This window comes from Mixophyes fleayi, chromosome 1 (genome assembly GCF_038048845.1).
Source record: "Mixophyes fleayi isolate aMixFle1 chromosome 1, aMixFle1.hap1, whole genome shotgun sequence".
Taxonomy (NCBI): Eukaryota; Metazoa; Chordata; class Amphibia; order Anura; family Limnodynastidae; genus Mixophyes; species Mixophyes fleayi.
Window position 1 is genome coordinate 168,953,521 of NC_134402.1, and position 19,276 is coordinate 168,972,796.

General features: G+C 37.4%; 1 protein-coding gene across 3 annotated transcripts in view; it reads left to right on the forward strand.

Annotated features, from left to right (window-relative positions):
- Positions 1-18,745, forward strand: part of EPHA5 (EPH receptor A5) — a 279,079-nt gene extending 260,334 nt beyond the window's left edge. For all 3 annotated transcript variants that reach the window (XM_075203676.1, XM_075203659.1, XM_075203669.1), the window contains exons 12-17: positions 2,851-2,912; positions 6,161-6,370; positions 8,810-8,959; positions 14,927-15,120; positions 16,857-17,012; positions 17,544-18,745. In XM_075203676.1, coding sequence (XP_075059777.1) covers positions 2,851-2,912; positions 6,161-6,370; positions 8,810-8,959; positions 14,927-15,120; positions 16,857-17,012; positions 17,544-17,649 — 878 coding nt within the window. In that variant the 3' untranslated portion in view covers positions 17,650-18,745. The remainder of the gene's footprint in view (positions 1-2,850; positions 2,913-6,160; positions 6,371-8,809; positions 8,960-14,926; positions 15,121-16,856; positions 17,013-17,543) is intronic.
- Positions 18,746-19,276: the final 531 nt, after the last annotated feature.

The following is a 19,276-nucleotide window of genomic DNA, read 5'->3' on the forward strand; positions in this document are numbered from 1 at the left end:
TCCAGCAATGGTGCAGCTATGTATTACCACCATTCTTCCTACCTATGTGCTTATACAACAGATGCTGTGAGTTTCTTGTACTAGCTGTTTGTGGGTATAGTGCTAAGAGTGTATGGTGATCAGAAGTGCAGGAGAAATGCAGGACAGTAAGTGGCTGTGACTGCGTAACAGATGCACAGCCTCTTACTTTAGAGATTCTCCCCTGGGTTACCCTGGAAATTCCCCAATCATATTCCCATAATGTTGGTTAAAGCTTTTGCTCTTATTCAATCACAGCTGTTTCTGGACAAGTTGACAGTTGTCTGTGATATATTGGTGCCACAACAATGCAAAAGAGTTTCCACCCATAAGGCTCTGTGCAGTCAGTCTACTTACAAGGGCTTAGTATTGAATTTGCCAACGAGAGTAGATTTGTGCAATCAGCATGCAACTGTGTAATCAGTGTAATCAGCCTACGAATCAGCAATCCTTTATGATCTATGCAATGAGCCTTCCAATGAGGGTCTGCTGAATGAGCCTAGAAATGGGATCTGTGCAATGTGTCTGGGCATTCACCTGGTCACTTTGGCTAGTCTACAATATATATACAAGCAAGGAAACAACATTTTCCACACCTTGCATGTACAATATGGGACATTTAAGTTGAATTTTATTTTCCCATACGTTTTTCTGGCAAACATCAATCCATCTATGTAAACTGTTTAAAAAACGAATTGACAGGGTTGCTAACGTTTGTCAAAATGTTTTACCAACCACTGTTTAAAAACTATTCATTTTACTGACATATTAGGTGTGAGGTGTGGTAAGTTCTTAAAGCTTCACCGTCTGTAAACCACAGTTCCATGCATGGTGTACCATGCTACTTCAGTAGTAAGAAGTCATAATTTAACTTACAGACATATTTCTTTTAAGCAGCAGAAGTAAAAATTTGATCTGTCAGTGAATTTACTTACCGTTGTTAACCATGTGACCTGGGAGCTCTCTTATCGTTGTCTTGTATGGATTCTTCTAAAAATTTGCTCCACAGGGCATTGAAAATATCTATTTATATTACTGGACATAAATGATATGTCTTCCAGTGTTACTCTGTTAGTTTGTATAAAAGTGGAATATGCCTCAGGCCTTTTTGAGTAAATCATCCAAATTTATAACATCACAACAGGTGTATTTATGTGGAGGATTGGAACCTTTTATTTATAAATTCTGGTTTGAAACAATAGGGTGAAATGATGTGAACTATCAGAGGGATCAAACAAAAATTAAAAAAAAGTAAAGTTTAAACAAGTAGTGATCAAAAAAGTTTCAAAGCATTTTACAAACTATTACCATGAAAGTATAATATATTACCATAAAAGTATAATATGTTTTAAGGTAACTCTGTAAATATCATTCTCTTTTTTCACTTTATGACCAATGACAACCATTTTGCCATTACGTTTTGCTGGGAAATGTTTCCTTTGAAGTTTCCGAATATCACAACATAAGCATCTAGGGCCTGATTCATTAAGGATCTTAACTTAAGAAACTTCTTATTTCAGTCTCCTGGACAAAACCATGTTACAATGGAAGGGGTGCAAATTAGTATTCTGTTTTGCACATAAGTTACCGTATTTTTCGCACCATAAGACGCACCTTTTTCCCCCCTAAAAAGTGGGGGGAAAAGTGTGTGCGTCTTATGGAGCGAATACTGCAAAAAAGGGGACCTTATTTATGCCGCTGGGACCCATGCTGGACGAGCGCGTGCAGGAGAGGCTCTCCCTCTACAGAGAGAATATATCGATCTCCCCTGGAGCTTCTGCGGTTGCAGCCAACGCCAGACAGGCGTGATAGAGTGGGGTCACACAGCTGTCCCTAAGATCGCGGCACCTGGCAACACAGGGAGGGCTCTGGGGCTTAGCGCATATCCCACCTCACTAACGGCCAGTGGTCTGGGACTGGGAGGACTGGGCTGCGGGAAGACGTGCTGGGTAGGCGGCGGACCTGTGCCCCCCGTGGAGAACCCCCCGCTTCCGCTTGCCACTTACCACTTGCCTGGACGGATCCCCAGACTAAGGAGAGATCCCGCGAAACGGCAAAACCGGAAGTCGCGGTAACAGCAGACACTCCTTCACTTCCGGCTCCTACAATCCAATTGGATAAGTCCCGGGCGGCTCCAGCGGGTGGCGCTGAGGCTTCAGCGGGTCCTCTCAGCTCTCCCCGAGTGCTTGTCTGCAACCCTGCGCTTTGTGGAGTCTGCCAGAAAAACAGCAGGCTCGCTGTCTCGTTGGGAGTTGGGTGAGTCACAGTACCCCTTATTATAATATTATCAGAGAGCTCTCTCCAATGAGCATCAACGCTGTGCCACACTTTAATAAGCTTGTCTGAGGTACGATTAATGCTGGCTGCAGGGGGCACAATTCATTAAAAACCCATACATATGATGTTGCACTTTGAATATCTTTTTTCCTGTTTTCCTCCCCTAAAAACTAGGTGCGTCTTATGGTCAGGTGCGTCTTATAGAGCGAAAAATACGGTAAATACTGACTGTTTTTTCATGTAGCACACAAATACTTGATAGCTTATTTGTACACTGAAATTCAAAGTTGATATTTGTGTGCTACATGAAAAAACAGTCAATATTTAACTTATGTGCAAAACAGAATACTAATTTGCACCCCTTGCATTGTAACATGGTTTTGTCCAGGAGATTGAAATAAGAAGTTTCTTAAGTTAAGATCCTTAATGAATCAGGCCCTGGTGTGCACAATGGTCACCTCCATACACCAGATTATTTTTTAATGCAACATGATATATTTTTCAGAAACGTTTCCACACATTCCATAATAAATACGATTTATTTCTTTATTACAGGTAAACCAGTAATGATTGTAACCGAATACATGGAAAATGGCTCTCTGGACACTTTCCTAAAGGTAGCTCTTTACATAGAGGCGTTACGTTCCCAATTTATGATGATACATTTTGTGTGATATTGTGTGAAAGATAATAGAGCTGTACATGTGTCAGTCACAGTTCCTTCTTACAGCAATATGTGCAATGTAGCAAATAGGTTTATTATTGAGCAAGAGTCTCTAAACCATTTGCCACTGAAATTGAAGATGCTGTTACAGACCAGTAAGAATCGGATGGCTTCATGTGACTGGTACAGTGAAGTATTTATGGATATAAATAATTTGTGTAATAGGGGGCTTGGCAGTCACATAAACATAGTACATTGAGGAAAAAAAGTACTATGATTAAATCTTCAAATCACCAGCACAATTTTAGAACATTTTACAGAAAGAACTTTCTTTTATTAGCATTTGTTTAGATACAATGTCAGCTTACTTCATTTCCAAGGCAGTTTTTTAACATTTGATTGCAATGTAGCTCTCTCCTGCTCTCACACATTATCTGGGGCTCTCTTCCAGTACATGGCTGCCAAGCATTGCTTGTGTGAGTTTTATTTCACTAGACATTGTCCCAGTTTAACCTTTGCTGAAAATCCCAATGAGTCTCATAAAGGAAAATGTTTTAGTTAAAAATATACCGAACTTCTGGGAAATTATGAATTGTCTTTATATTTGAATGTATTTTGAAAAAAATGCCAATCAAATCTCAATAAAATTCTAGTACAACGTCATTTAACGTCATCTTAACATTGTTTAATGAACGATTTTCAATAAATATTTTTTGTCTCATGATATTTCTGACCCACACTCATGGAATTCTAGCCCTATTCAATGAATGGGGAAGATAGTTGTAGTGACATCATGACCCACAAACAGGAAACTGGTACAGGAAGGTAAAATAGGCATCCTCTGTAAGCCATAGGTTGCCTAAGAAGGATTGTATATGACAGTTAGTCCACATATGACTCTCCCAGCATGCTTAGACCTGTACATCCACAAATAGCGGGAGAGCTACAGGCAACCTTACAATGCTGCATTGTATCTGACAACCTATGGCTCTCCAGCTGTTATGGGATAACACTGACCAGCCTGGGAATTGGTTATCATTATAATGATTATACCTCATGCTGCTGGTTTCCCTGTTGTAGCGACAATGAGCCCAGATGGCTAGCTCTGGAGCTTGTTACAAAATTTGTAGGAGGCAAATGCTGTCTATTATTATTATTATTATAATTCATTGTTTTATTTGCATGAACCAATCAGTCTAGTCAATCTGTTATCACTATAATAGAGGAACCATTTAGTCAAGATCCAGCTATTCTAAAACTGGACACATTTGTAATGCTGTGCTGTTACAGCTAGAAAAAGCATTGTGTAATCAGTCCTGTGATTACAGGTTGAAATGTCATATGTGAAGAATGCACCTGTTCATCTCAACCTGTAATTTAAGCTCTTGTGAACGCTGTTCTTTTTAAACTGGAATACTGCAGCTTTGAAGTATTCACATGTGACAACACAGTATTTCTGCCAAATATATAATTTTATTCAAGGGTATTGCTGGCTTCTCAAAAGAGCTGGGCCTATCCTAGCCTTTCACAATTATAGTATTCCTACCACATGCTACCATGCATACCAGGGGCAAATGCAGGATTTATAGAGGGGAAGGGGGTTCCGTTCCAAGCTGCCAGTGTATGAAAGGGGCATGGCAACCATTTGAGAAAGAGCTAGGCTGCTCTCCATCTCTCTTCCCATTCCCTTCAAATACATGGGCAATGATAGCCAACTGTCCTGATTCTAGTGGGGAAGTCCCAGTTTTATGTGACTGTCCCGCTTAGTCAGTTCCAATTGCAAGGATAGTTGGGATGGATGTCCTGATTCACACTGTACTGCTTATTAAAGATGAGCTGCTTGCATCTAACTGTAGTGCATGTTGCTTTCCCTTAACGAGCAGTACAATGTGAAGCCGGACATACATCCCAACTATCGTTGCAGTCGAGACAAAGTCCTGACTGAACAGGCTACTCACACAAAATCAGGATTGCCCCACCAGAATAAGGACAGTTAACAGACGGTGCAGAGTTCTCCTACCTGTTCTTTTAGTTTTCATTACCTGCGGCTGCTGGTCTTTTAAGCTCAGCTGCTGCTTGTCTAGATCCTAGAATGTTGGAGCCCTGTTTGGTAAAAAGAGAGATACAAAAAATATGGAAAGTCTAACAGTGAGCGAGCCCATTTAGGCGTCCGTCCCCCAACCAATGCAGATGTTAAATCAATAGCACCTACATTTAATAATTAGGCCTCCCTATCTGAAACCATCCCAACATTAAATTAATAGTGTTCACATTTAATAAATAGACCTATTTCCATCCTACTAGCACCAACATTAAACTAATAGCATTCACATTTAATAAATAGACCTATTTCCCCCTGATTAACCCCATCATTAAATAAATACCATTTAGAAATAATAGATAGACGTAATTCCCCCCACCATGCCCTGACATTAAATAAATAGTATTCACATTTAATAAATACTCCTATTTCCTCCCAAACAGCCCCAATATTAAATAATTAGTAGTCCCATTTAATAATTAAACTTATTTCCCCCAAATTGCCCCAATATTAAATAATTGATATTCACAATTAATAAATATCAATCCTCCTCCCTAAACTTAGTCCCACTTTAAATTAATAAACACACAACACCTTAAATTAATTACTATTGCCCACTATTAATTAAATATTCCTCCCCATTAATTAGTTTGCCCCACCAATAAATTATTATTTCCCACCCTCTATTAAATGATTACTACCCACCCTCACCAATAAATTAATACTTATTGCAATAAGCCCTCACTTGCCTTCTTTCATTTGGCAGACTGTTCTGTCTCCTATCCTGTGAAAGAGGGGGGCGGAACGCATACTGCAGACGCGGGGGCAGTGATTGACTGGAACAGGTCTGTAGATCTGTGGCTGTATCCTGACAACAGTCATAGCTGAGGAGTGGTGCTATGTATACACACCACTACAGTATTTCCTCCAACTCCAGAATGCATGTTGACACTGATATTTCAAATGACATTAATAAAATATACATTTTGTATTCATTACAGTTTTTGGAGCCAATATATATATATATATATATATATATATATATATATATATATCTATATATAACCTATATCGTGAATATAAAAATCAGTAGCTCACACTGCATGGGCAGCTATAGAAAATAAATAGTAATACTGTGTTTTATTAACTTCCTCCCTCAGAAAAATGATGGCCAGTTCACTGTGATTCAGCTAGTGGGTATGCTAAGGGGCATTGCATCTGGAATGAAGTACCTCTCGGACATGGGCTATGTACACAGAGATCTAGCAGCAAGAAACATACTGATAAACAGCAATTTGGTGTGCAAGGTTTCTGACTTTGGTCTGTCCAGGGTTCTTGAAGACGATCCTGAAGCCGCATACACAACAAGGGTAAGTTGATGACAATAAGGTATATAGACTGTCCATATATATGTAAAATACATATCTTTTTTTACCATAATGAAAACTACAATTGTCTCTCAACATCTCCTGGCTTACATGTTATTTATTAGAGTTTTTGTACAGTGTGCAGTGCAGTACTATAGGTATTTTATTAAGTATCCCACAGTATATGGTATGTTGTTGTAGCCACACAGGCCTTTGCGCTCTCTGCTGTGTTTGTTTGTTGTAGATTAAGTGGATGTTTTGTAAGCTCCAATTTGTCCTATACGTTTTTCTGTTTTTGCCTCTTATTTTCTGTGTGTGTGAAGCCTGAAACATATTTTGAATAATGATTTTGTGGTGAAATTAATGCCTGTGGTTACTTTCCAATCAGGCCATTATATGATACAGTTTGTCCAATGCTCCCTACCATGAAAGTTGCTGTTTTGATATCGCATTGACTGCCAAGATATTTATTGACTAAAACCGAGTAAATTTATTCAGTATAGTAAACACTTGAAACACAGATGATGACTTGATAGCTCTAACATGGTGAAGGACCAGTGAGGGGCTCATCAGCTTTAAAGAGTCCCTACGCTTTTGCAAAGAAAATATCTTATTTTCAATTGGCTTATTAGACCCTTTTTACCTATTTTTTTGTATTTTTAATAGTGGTATTTTTCATTATTTATAAAAAGCAAGTATTTCACAGTATGCAACCACTTTACTTACATTTTATTGAATCTGCCTATCACTAGAAACTTTTAACTGTAACTTTATACACACAAAATAGTCTTTTTGTTTGCACATTTCTTACAAATATGTGTAAGCTAGCGCCCTCACGCCAAGGCAGTCTCCATAGGGCTAGTTTTATACTGTGCATACTGAATTGCATCATATCCTTGTATGGGCCTGAACCTCCCACTTCATTTAGTGAGGAGTTTTCCTCCCACTTACTGCAATCTTTCAAGTATGAAACCCAGATGACCTCAGTGATGGTGGGGATCAGAACGCAGTAGGAGTTAGGTATATTCCCATGCAGTGCAGTTAATCACAGGGTGAGTACAATGTTTCAAGTCCACTCAGGTACGCCATACTCGCTTATGATATGTGAGCGGGCAGAGACAATATGGTACAACATGACACATTTTCTCTGCACCAGCATCTACTTTAGAGAAGATTATCCTCTGGTCCCTTTTCTCATTACAAACCCAAGTTCTGTGCACCTAGAACACCAGTTTCTCCCTAAACTACACTACAAGATGTAGGGCATACTTGCCAACTCTCCTGGAATGCTCGGGAGACCCCCGCATTTTGCGGGAGTTTCACGGACTCCCGGGAGAGTGTGGCAATCTCCCGGATCTGCTCACTTCACTAGGAAGTGCCCACTTCCTAGTGAAGTGGGCAGAATTAGGTCCCAAATGCCGCGATTCCCGGTGAGTCGAGGCGTTTGGCCCAACCCCCCTGCTGTCAAATGATGCGTTTGCGTCATTACGTCACGGGGTGGGTCCAAAATGATGCGCATTTTGGACCCCCGCTCCCCATTACGCCCACCTCCCCCGGCAAGCTCCCGGAAACCAACTTTCTAAAGTTGGTAAGTGTGATGTAGGGTAGCCTCCAAATACACCAGTTACTGATGGCAGATGTAAAGCTTAATGTGATAAATGAAAAAAGCAGTGTAAATGTAAAGCAAAATAAGTAACCAAAACTTTTTTTTGTTTTAATAACTGGGATTTTCTCTGTACTGCACATTGCTGCGCAGAGCAATTGAGTTCTGAGTTTCACAAGACTTCTGCATTTTAATCCAGTAGAGACGCTAAATCCTATGATAATAATATGAGCTGTAGTGTTCTAGCAATTCCCATATGTGGTCACAGTTCTTGCAATCTCACTCTATAGTTTTATTGCCTTCCACATAACAAAGGAAATGCTGTGCTACATCTGTACACCAGGCACTGTGTATTTTATTATTAAGTTTAAATTTGAGCTATATGTTGAACACATTGTATATTTGTGACCAGTACAGGGATTCCACGGGTCAGATTGGATTTCCGTATGTAGCACATGTATTGCACTTGACATTCAGGACCATACCTTCCTCCTTTTTGTACTCTTGTACTGTTTATTACTTTCATGCAGGACTGTAATAACTGTTCAGGAAGGAAGATTGCAGCACTACTCTTGAATTATCTGTAAATGGAGTTCAATTCATTATTTTCAAATACATCATGTGACTCATGACTTTTATTTTTCTCCAGAGACAAAATCATTACCAGTTGTTGGAAGCGAACATTTTATTTTCTGTATTACACTGTCTGAGCATCAGTGATGTGTGTGTTCACGGTTGTGAGACTTGTTTCTTTTTTATTTGCTTCATCTCATTTATCACTTACAGAACAGAAAAGGGCATTCACATTAGCACTTAACCACATGATATAATGTTTACAGGGAGGAAAAATACCAATCCGATGGACTGCCCCTGAAGCTATTGCTTTCCGTAAGTTCACATCTGCAAGTGATGTCTGGAGCTATGGAATTGTAATGTGGGAAGTTATGTCATATGGTGAGAGACCCTACTGGGAGATGACAAACCAAGATGTAAGTACTTCCTTAAAGCAAGTCATTTTTACTTTTTAACTTATTGGGTTTAATTTGATTTGCATGTACTTCTAAATGTAATATACAAGAAAATGTTTTACTATAACACTTCTTAGGTTAATGTAACATGACCATATACCACAGTCTCCCAGAAATAATATTTTAGTTAACATCTTCACTACGCTAAGTAGCAGATCCCCACTCCCTCCAGTGGGGGTGGGGATCAACAGCTTCCTCTCCCATTGTTGGAAATCACTGAGAAGTCCAGATCCAAACAGCACTGTGTTCTAGTAAGTAACACTGTGTGTAAGCGTAACTTGTGTTTGGAAACGTTGCACATAAGTGAATGTGTATGTATGCCGTATTCAGAGTTGAAGATTCTTGACGTCAGATTAGGCAACAGACACACACCACTCAGACACTTACGTCTAACTTGTGAAAATGTGCAAAAATCTTTTATTTTTTATTTTATGTACTTAATTGCTATTGAGCATCATTTAAACTTAAATGAACTAATACAGCAGGAGCAACGTCCCAAAATACAACATACATGCAGAAAAAATTGTTTTTTTAATCTTCCTTTAAACATGGTATCAAATCTTAATCTATGGTCGAGCGACTATTAAAGTCTCAATAAGCATCTGTGAATCCTTTGCAAGTACAAGTGGTTCACTAGAAAGGATGTTTTCATCATCATCATCATCAACATCATCGTCCGCTAATTACACCTGCCCCTGACCACCCGTAAATAAAACCTTTTTTGAGCCATACATATGTGTCTACATCCCAGTCTGAATCTGAACGCAGTAGATCAAACATGACTTTACTGTACAATGCCTATGTTATAACACCCCTTCCCTCTCCGTCATGCCTCTTCAGGCGTAAGGAGATGTATGTGGTAAAAAGTCATAGGTCTAAATATTTATATTAATGATTGTACTATTAATTGTTGTTCATGTGTTTTACAATAGAATATTTTTTATATGTATTCTGACGTGACCTCATATTGAACATATGCTAGTGCATATACTGCAGTCTGTTCTGTAAGTACCATTTAGACAAAATGTACTTACACCCAGATTCATATTGAAACTAATCTTGAGATCAGCTTTGATTTGTATATCGGTCAGAACTACGCTTAAGTTCTGTGCTCTTTATTTTAAAACGCAACTTGCTTGCAAGCTGTGTCCGAACATGATTCAGGCCCAGAGTGGCTAACACATGCAATCCCATTACACACCACCAGAAAAATTTAGCAAATGTATGTACATTGTAGATGTGCAAATAGGTAATGTATGTGTCCAGGTGAAAAACACAAAATTACGGAAATATATGCACTGCACTAACCCTTCATAAATGAACCACTAAGTGGTAACTGTATTGGAGATATGTGCGACTAATCAGTATACAGGTCTCATGATCTATAAGTATGCATCTGATTTTCCCAGGACAGAGAGAATTGCCATAGATGCTGCCCAATCATTGTGTATTTTAAAGTTTACCTATCACCTACTGCCCATATTATACAAATTTTTAATCAAACAATAATAAAATGAATAAATAAACATATGCATGTAATAATGCTCTTGACATTTTACCATTTAAGGTCATTGTAGCTAGAGAACTGTTCATTCAGTTATTCTATGTGTATAGAGTGTACTTCTCTGTAGGGCAAGCTCCAGATGTTACGTTCATGAAGTGATCTTTCTCCATTTATGTAATCTCGCTACTGTGTGCCAGCTATTTTTTCTCTTATTCTGGCACTAACATCAAGTATACTTGGCATTCTTATGAGAAAAAAATAATTGCCTGGTAATGTATGCACCCAGACTCTCCCTCGGTGGAATTCTGGCTTTTCACCTAGTTAATCAGACACTACCCCTGCTTAAAATGACATTTGTTAATGGAGACTGTCCCCAGAACGTAATAGAGTTTGGGGATGATGATTGAAACTTCTTTACTCTCAACACATCTGTATGCTAGATTTTAAGAAACGTGAAAACTCCAGTGTGTATACGCATCTCCTCTCATGAGTAATTGGCTTATCTTTGTGTTCCTCTCGAAATAAAGCCCACAGTATTTAGTAGCAATGAAATCTGCAGGTAATGAGAACATACAACGGTCCATAAAACAGTTGTAGATTTGTATGTGCATGTGTTTTGAGTAACGCATATATAAGTCGTTGGTGTAGTCATTTATTTGATTGCCTGGGCACTAGATTTCTGGAACATATGTAAAAAAAACAAAAAAACTCTGCTTATATTTGTTATAGTCAGAAAATATGACGTGATCATGGACATGGCTGAGTTAATAGCTGGTGCAGAACATCTCATAATCCTTTTTTATTACAGACAATAACACGGAACATAAATCAGGACTCTTTATTACATGTCATGTGATCTCAGAATGAAAAAATCAAACTGTAATTAAAAATGCCAAAACATGTTCCTATGTATAATTATCTTACCTAGAAAAGGAAACTGATCACCTAATCAGATGCTAAAACTGATTGCAAGTGCATTTCTGAATCAATTGAGAAAAATGTTTATGCACAGCAGAATTCACAGAAACCACAGTGATAATGCTTTATTTTTTGCCCTCATTCTCCATGGAATGTAGTAATATAGCTATTCATGATGTTTGGCAACTGTACAATATAAGATTTATCTGCTGTATTGATTCCTACAAGCATTACTGTGTTCAGTATGCTGTAGAAGTAATATCATTCTTACTTAACTCCTCAGTGATCGCCTGGACACATTGCTTAGACTGAATACAGACTTTAGAAAACAATACAGTTGGGTCTATTTATCAAAGGTGAAAAGCCCTATGGCTGACAAAAATGGCCATTTCAGCTAGTGATAGGGCTTAAGGAGTCACTGTCCTTATGGTACTATTTAACAAGGACCAAGTATCATTGCAATCCTTGTTCAGTTATCGCCATTTAAAAATGACAATAACTGAAATAATTAATGAAAAAATAGTTTATTATTTGAATAAAGCATTTTTTCAATCATTAATAGTGTTCAAATATTTTTTTACAACTATTTTTATATATTTTTAAGCCAGGCCAGGGCTTGCAGTTCCACTACATTTACACATACCCTCCTAGACTGGCCGGGCAAAGTAGTAAGTTAAGTTTTATTGCTCCTGGCAAGTATCGGTTGGGCAGCTGAATATTGCTCAGCTGCCCTGGTGATATTTTTATTGATAAATGTGGTGATAACATATTTTTGTTTATCGCGACAATAGAAAGTCATCGTTATCCCCGCTTTTTATAAATAAGCAGGTATATGTTGCACCAGAACCTATGCTATTTGTTTATGCAGTTGCACAATGTAGTATTTCAATATCTTGTAGCATATACTGTAGATTAAAAACAACCTATTAATAAAGGTTTTTTACCAGGTTGTATAGCCAAACCTTTGTGAAATGGCCTATTCAGTCACAAGTTGTATTTTCGTGAAAATATGCTAGCAAGTTGAGCATATAGAATGGGAGGCACCCCTCTAGCCATGAATGCTATGTCCTCCTCTGCTATGATGCATCTGCTATGAGGTAATAGTGGAGTTCCAGTGGGATGTCAAAATAAATTGCTAACTAGGTTTTGCTTATATGAAGATGGGTGTTTGACCCACGGTGGATAAAAGCTTTAACAGAACCACTGATTAGCCACCAGGGGGTAAATGTATCAAGCTGAGAGTTTTCCGGCGAGTTTGAAAAGTGGAGATGTTGCCTATAGCAACCAATCAGATTCTAGCTGTCATTTTGTAGAATGTACTAAATAGATGATAGCTAGAATCTGATTGAATTTTCAAACCCGCCGGAAAACTCTCAGCTTGATACATTTACCCCCAGATGTCATTGACATGAGGTTGTAGACCATGTTGTAGACCATGTTTTCTGGTACCATGTGTTTGGACTAAATTGTGAGCACTTTGACCTCTGTTGCTTTGCTATGCTATGCTGTATGTGCATGGGATTCCCTTGGGTACTCCTGTTATCTCCCAGAGTCCAAAAACATACTGATAGGTTTATGGTAGTTTGTGTGTGTATGTTTGTGTGGTAAAGAAAATTAAATAGTTTTTGTTAAGAGATGCATGATATGTTGAAGCTACATAAATAAGGGTTATTAATGATACTAATAATAATAATAATAATAATAATAATAAAGCAATGCTAATCCATTTCACAATCTGTAATTTAATAACTACAAATTGCTGTCTGGAAAGATTGGAATAAATGAATGGATTGGCTAGACTGCCCAGTCCATTTTTGACACAGAAGTCCGCTAACCTTCCAATATATTTTTCTATTGTGGGAGGAAACCGGAGCACCTGGAGGAAATTAGTTTGGAATTCGTTCTTTGATTGTTTGATCATTGAGTTTTCTATCACAAATAAACTCACCATTGGACTGCAGATAAATTCAAAAGTCCAAACCAGAAAAGTTTAGATAAAAATGTAAGTGTTTCTGAACCAATTTGCTGTAATTACTAAATTATAAGGATATTAGAAGTCACCGTGAAGCTTTACAGTGGGGGGGGGGGGGGGGGGTGGGAGGTGCATTTTTCTTTATAGTACACAAGTTGTCTTAAACAAGCATAACTCAGAAACACCAGAACTCACAAAAAACACCAGAATGAACTGTTTATATAGATAATATTTACAGGATTTTATACATACATTAGCTTAAGTAAGATTTATACTGATCAGTCACAACATTAAAACCACTGATAAGTGAAGTGCATAACATTGATTGTCTCATTACAATGGCAGCTGTCAAGGGATATACTAGGCAGCAAGTGAACAGTCAGTCATCCAAGGTCTTGTGGTGTGTTCCCCTACCAACAGTGGTCCATGGAAGGACAATCAGTAAACCCGGGTTATAAGCGCTCTAGGCTCATTGATGCATGTGGAGAACGAACGCTAGCCGTCTGGTTCAATCCCACAGAAGAGCTTCTGTAGCACAAATTGCTGAAAAAGTTAATGATGGCTATGATAGAAAGGTGGCAGAATACACACTGCATCTCAGCTTTCTGTGTATGGGTCTGCGTAGCCTCAGACTGGTCAGAGTGCCCATGCTGACCCCTGTCCACCGCCGAAAGTGCCTAGAATGGGCACGTGAGCATCACAACTGGAGCATGGAGCAATGGAAGAAGGTATATCACGATTTCTGTTTACATCATGTGAAAGGCAAGGTGCATGTGCGTTGCTTACCTGGGGAAGAGATGGCACCTGGATGTACTATGGGAAGAAGGCAAACTAGTAGAGGTATTATGATTCCTGGGCAATATTCTGCTGGGAAACCTTGGGTCCTGGCATTCATGCTGCTATCACAGGACACATTCAGAGGTCTTGTGGACTCCAAAAGAATAAAATGGGTCAGAGCTGTTTTAGCAGCACGAGGGGGATCTACACAATATTAGGCAGGTGGTTTTAATGCTGTGGTTGATTGGTATATATACAACAAAGACAAATAGAATCAAATTGATATTTGGAGAGTGGTGTCACTTGACTGGTTCTGAAAGTGTCAGTCAAGGTAAATAAAAAAACAGCTAGATATAAGCGTGAAAAGGGAGTAAGTTGATCTTCGAAACATCGCTTCTGAACCTAATATATTATTAAGAAAACTTGTGACTTCCTTTTTTACTCTGTTATTTGAATTATTATGCTTGCTGTTTATGCAGTGTTAGTGCACCAGGGCTAACATGTGTTGGATTTGTCCGATTTTTGTTTTTATCACTCTATATATTTTCACACGATGAATAAGGATTTATAATAAATATATATGCACACATTAACTAAAGGAGACGGCTGTTGAATAAATATTTGAATATTTAACAATGTAACCAGACCAATTTACAGTATCTCTAAACAAACAATAGTAATTCTCAGTTTGGCTGAAATTACTCCTGTTATTTAAAATGTGACTAACTACAAAAAAAAATCTATTTGTCTTTGTTAGGTAATTAAAGCTGTTGAGGAAGGTTATCGGTTGCCAAGTCCCATGGATTGCCCGGCTGCTCTTTATCAGCTCATGTTGGAATGCTGGCAGAAAGACCGGAACAGCAGGCCCAAGTTTGAAGAGATTGTCAGTATGTTGGACAAGCTGATCCGTAACCCGAGCAGCTTGAAGACACTTGTTAATTCATCTAACAGGTAAAACATATATTTTATGCATTACATTGATGGCTTCAATTATGCTAATTTCATATAAAGGGATTTTTACAGATTCATTGATTAATAATAATGCATGTTCTACAGACCTGTAGAATTGTACCTTATTTTAGAAAATGTTGTTACTTACTAAACAATTCAAGTAAACATGGTGCTCATGGTAGAAAATCTCATATGTGCAGTATAGTCATATAGTCAATAAATATTGCAATAGACGGAATTACATAATTAGAATTCATTTTAGCAAAAGTCTACTATTGGCTGATGAGAGTTCTTGCAATTTTTTGCCAGTAATACTGAAGTAAATTGTACTTTACGTCTTATACTATCAGATAATAGCTTCAGAGATTACTATAATATGAATTATTATTGTTACCCTTTATTTAGTGCCAACATATCATGCAGTACTGTACAATTACAGAATATTTATTCACATCAATCCCTGTCCCACTAGAACTTAGAATGTAAATTCCTTACAGGTACACAGACATGCGCACACAGACTACAGTCAATTTAGTCAGGAGCCCTTTTACCAACTAGTATGCAAACACATGGAGAAATTAGAGATTAAAATGGCAAAAGACTCAACAATTTTTCACATTTTAGAGTTACTTTGTCTTATGTACCATACGATACATATTAAATTACAGAAGCATTTTTTGGAAAAACAATCAGATTTGTGAAAAACAATTAGAATTGAGCGATCGCTTTACACATTATAACATTGTTAGACTTGATTAGAACACTCGCGCTTTCTACTGTTCCTGATTAAATTATGAATCGACTCAGTCATCTACATGTTATCAAGTTTAATCCAGTGTAAACCCACACACCGACCCTTATCTGTTCAACAAAAGTATGTAAAGACAATGGGTGGTCTTTAGACGTATACCATCAGTATGATTTTAATATATTCTTAGTTAAACATTGATTCTGTACATAATATAATCACAATGTTTAGAAACAAAAGTACAGTTCATTGGTCTTATTTGCTTTTTATTTTGTGTTTGCAAAAAAATTAAGACTCCCATAATCTCAATGTGGTGAATCCTGGATTGTGTTGATTGTAATAAACAATAGCAATAAGTTAATGTGCGCTTTGTTAGCTTTAGTACAAAGGTCAGCCTATTAGCCCAGACCTATAGTCTAACCCTTGTAGTGCACTTTTTCTATTAAAAGAGCTGCCACATTTGCAGAAGCTAGAAGATAACATAGCAATCATAAAAAAAAATGAACACATAATTCAGCTGTGAGATATAGCAGCATTGCACAGCAATATAAATAGGAGCTCTTGATGAGAGTAAAGCTGTAATATGATAATAATGATGGTTTTGGCTGACACTCAAGGTCACATCGAGAAATTTAATTACATTAATTATGAAAAATTGTGCTGCTACCTGTAAATTACTAGGGAGATACAAATATCTGCTGACTTATACTTCATTTATTTAAAGTGGATTGCTGGAACAAGCTTTCAGTAGAGCACAGACTTAATAACCAGTTACTTTATGCCATTCACTTTTCAAGCCAAATATAGTAAGTAAAGGGGAGGAAAGCCCAAAAGAAGCATCTCATTAAATTGTAATCTAATTACTTAAGGAAGAATTTTGAAATAGATTTTGTGTGGTGTCCTGATTATTTATGAAGTTGCTTGTACATATTTAGATTACTATACTGTTAAATGTTTATTTTATGCTTTTGCATGGATTACATTGCAGGATATCAAATTTACTGGTTGAACATAATCCAGTTGGACATGGTGCATATAGATCAGTAAATGAGTGGCTTGAGGCCATCAAGATGGGAAGGTATGCTGATACATTTGTGGAGAATGGATATTCTTCAATGGATGCAGTGACTCAAATGACATTGGAGTAAGTAACACAATATTTATATGAAAAAATAATAAATGCGAGTAGCTGTCTCAGGGGGTTCTGGGGCTATGGGTCCTGGAGGATTAGAGGAGCGATAACGCTGGTCCATCTACCGCTAAGGCTCCTGCCCATCTCTCCTGAGCAATCAGAGTGGCCAACATACATGCAATGAAGCTTTGTTTGGACAAACAGATGAATCATGTGATATCTGTATCACAACAGATGAATCATGTGATATGGCATTCTACCTTGTACGAGACAAATAAAAGCTAATATCTGATTGGTTGCTGTGGTTCTGTGCAAACTGTACAACTAAATACGTTAGTAAATGAGCCCTATCCCTACATTCCTCAATGTTTTTCTCTAATGTCCTTTATATTATTGACAAATAAAACACTGAAATTTAAGCGCCATGACTTCATTTTAATCATATTCATCAACCAACTGGCTCTATGAATTTGCTTTCCAGCAGTAGAATAATTTTTAATTTCACAAGTAGTGAATGCCCTTTATGTGCTGTTTCCTCTTTAGAGATCTAAGGAGGTTTGGAGTGACTCTGGCTGGTCATCAGAAGAAGATAATGAATAGCATCCAAGAAATGAGAGCCCAACTATTGAACGGAATGGTGCCCTTGTAATTGTGCCATTCCGCGACCAAGCAAGTCTGCACTTTGTAACCTGCCCGGAGATTTATAGACACAGAGAAAACTGAAATGAAAAAGGGAAGTATTACGTTATAGAAAACTGAAAATGACACAATGAACATACAACAGATAACTCAAAATTCAGTATTTGACTCAAAACTTCCATTTATTTTTTATTATGTTTGTGTCATCATTCTTCATGAGTAATTGCAACATGCATGGACCTGGAGCTGGATTTAGAGGTATATGTGTGGTTAGCCAGTTCTTTCGCTCTTCTATAACAAAGGACTTCCCATGATGCTTTGTACATGAATGGTGTATAGCATCTTGATAGTGCTTTCATTGTAGCAGCACGCTAAATACTTCCAAGGACTTACTTGAATGGATAATTTAAAACAAAGTTTTGTAGCCATGTATGGCCTAGAGGGAAAAAAAAGCTGCAGTTTACTGATGTTTACTAAGTCTCAATTGTCTACAAAGGTGTATTGAAGAGCAATATGTTTAGATTTTCTGGATAGTTATCTTTTTTTTTGTAAATTAAAGAAAATGCTGTTACACAGTATTAGGGTATGAAAGCGTATGTATAAACAAGTTGCTTGATCAACTGCAAATACAATATATTTATTTTTTTGTGTTCTGCGTTCTCCTATTAGTTTGCTCTCTGGTGAGGTTAATGCATACTATAATGAAAATGTATATACTGTACAGTTTGCTACACTCCCAGGTACAATTTTGTGCTGTCACTTATGACTGTGTTTTTTGTTGTTTTGTTCTTATAACACCCATGACGAGTTTCAAGATATTTTACACAAATGAAGTAAAAAAAAAAAAAAAATATTCAAAAACATCCATCTTTTTTCCCTACTAATTAAATAATGTAGTTTCTGAGGCAACTATGCTTTGTAAAAATACAGGGTATATGTATAAAGGCAACAAAATGTAAATTATGCTATTAAATAGGCATTTTGTTATTTTGCATTACAGTGTTTTAGTTTTCAATCAAAGATGACATTAATACAATGTGACTTACAATAATATGATGTATTGAAGTCTTTAGAGGATATTAAAGTAAGTCTAAGGTTTCACATTGCATAGATTATAATCTTGTGTTTTAATACACTATTTAATGCTACATTTTGGACCATGCTTGCTAATGAATGAACCCCACTGCCATCATATGAAACTGGAACCTTGCACAGCAATGAGTTAGTGTCTCTAGCAGCTCTTCGTCTTTCAAAAACAAACTGCATCTGCGGAATGATTTGTAGCTTTACCCTATGATCTGTCACCATTGTGTGTTGTTTTCTGTTGACCTTTCTGATTGTAAAACAGCACTATCACCAGTGGTCTCAAAAAGTGGAGTCTGGTTTCTTCCCTCCTACCTGTCTACGCGTTTCATCTTGTATTCAGAACAACTGCCACCACAGAGGACGGTTTGAGATCTACAGTGTACTCGGTCTGCAGGCTTTCATGGTGCCATAAGTTAGCATAAAGATACCAATGTATTTCCATAAACATCAGACAATATAGTTACAATGCCCTAGTTGGTGATATAAAAAGGTGTATAAAAATTTCATCAAAACATATAACTAAAGAAATGTATTTACAGTATTACAATTTT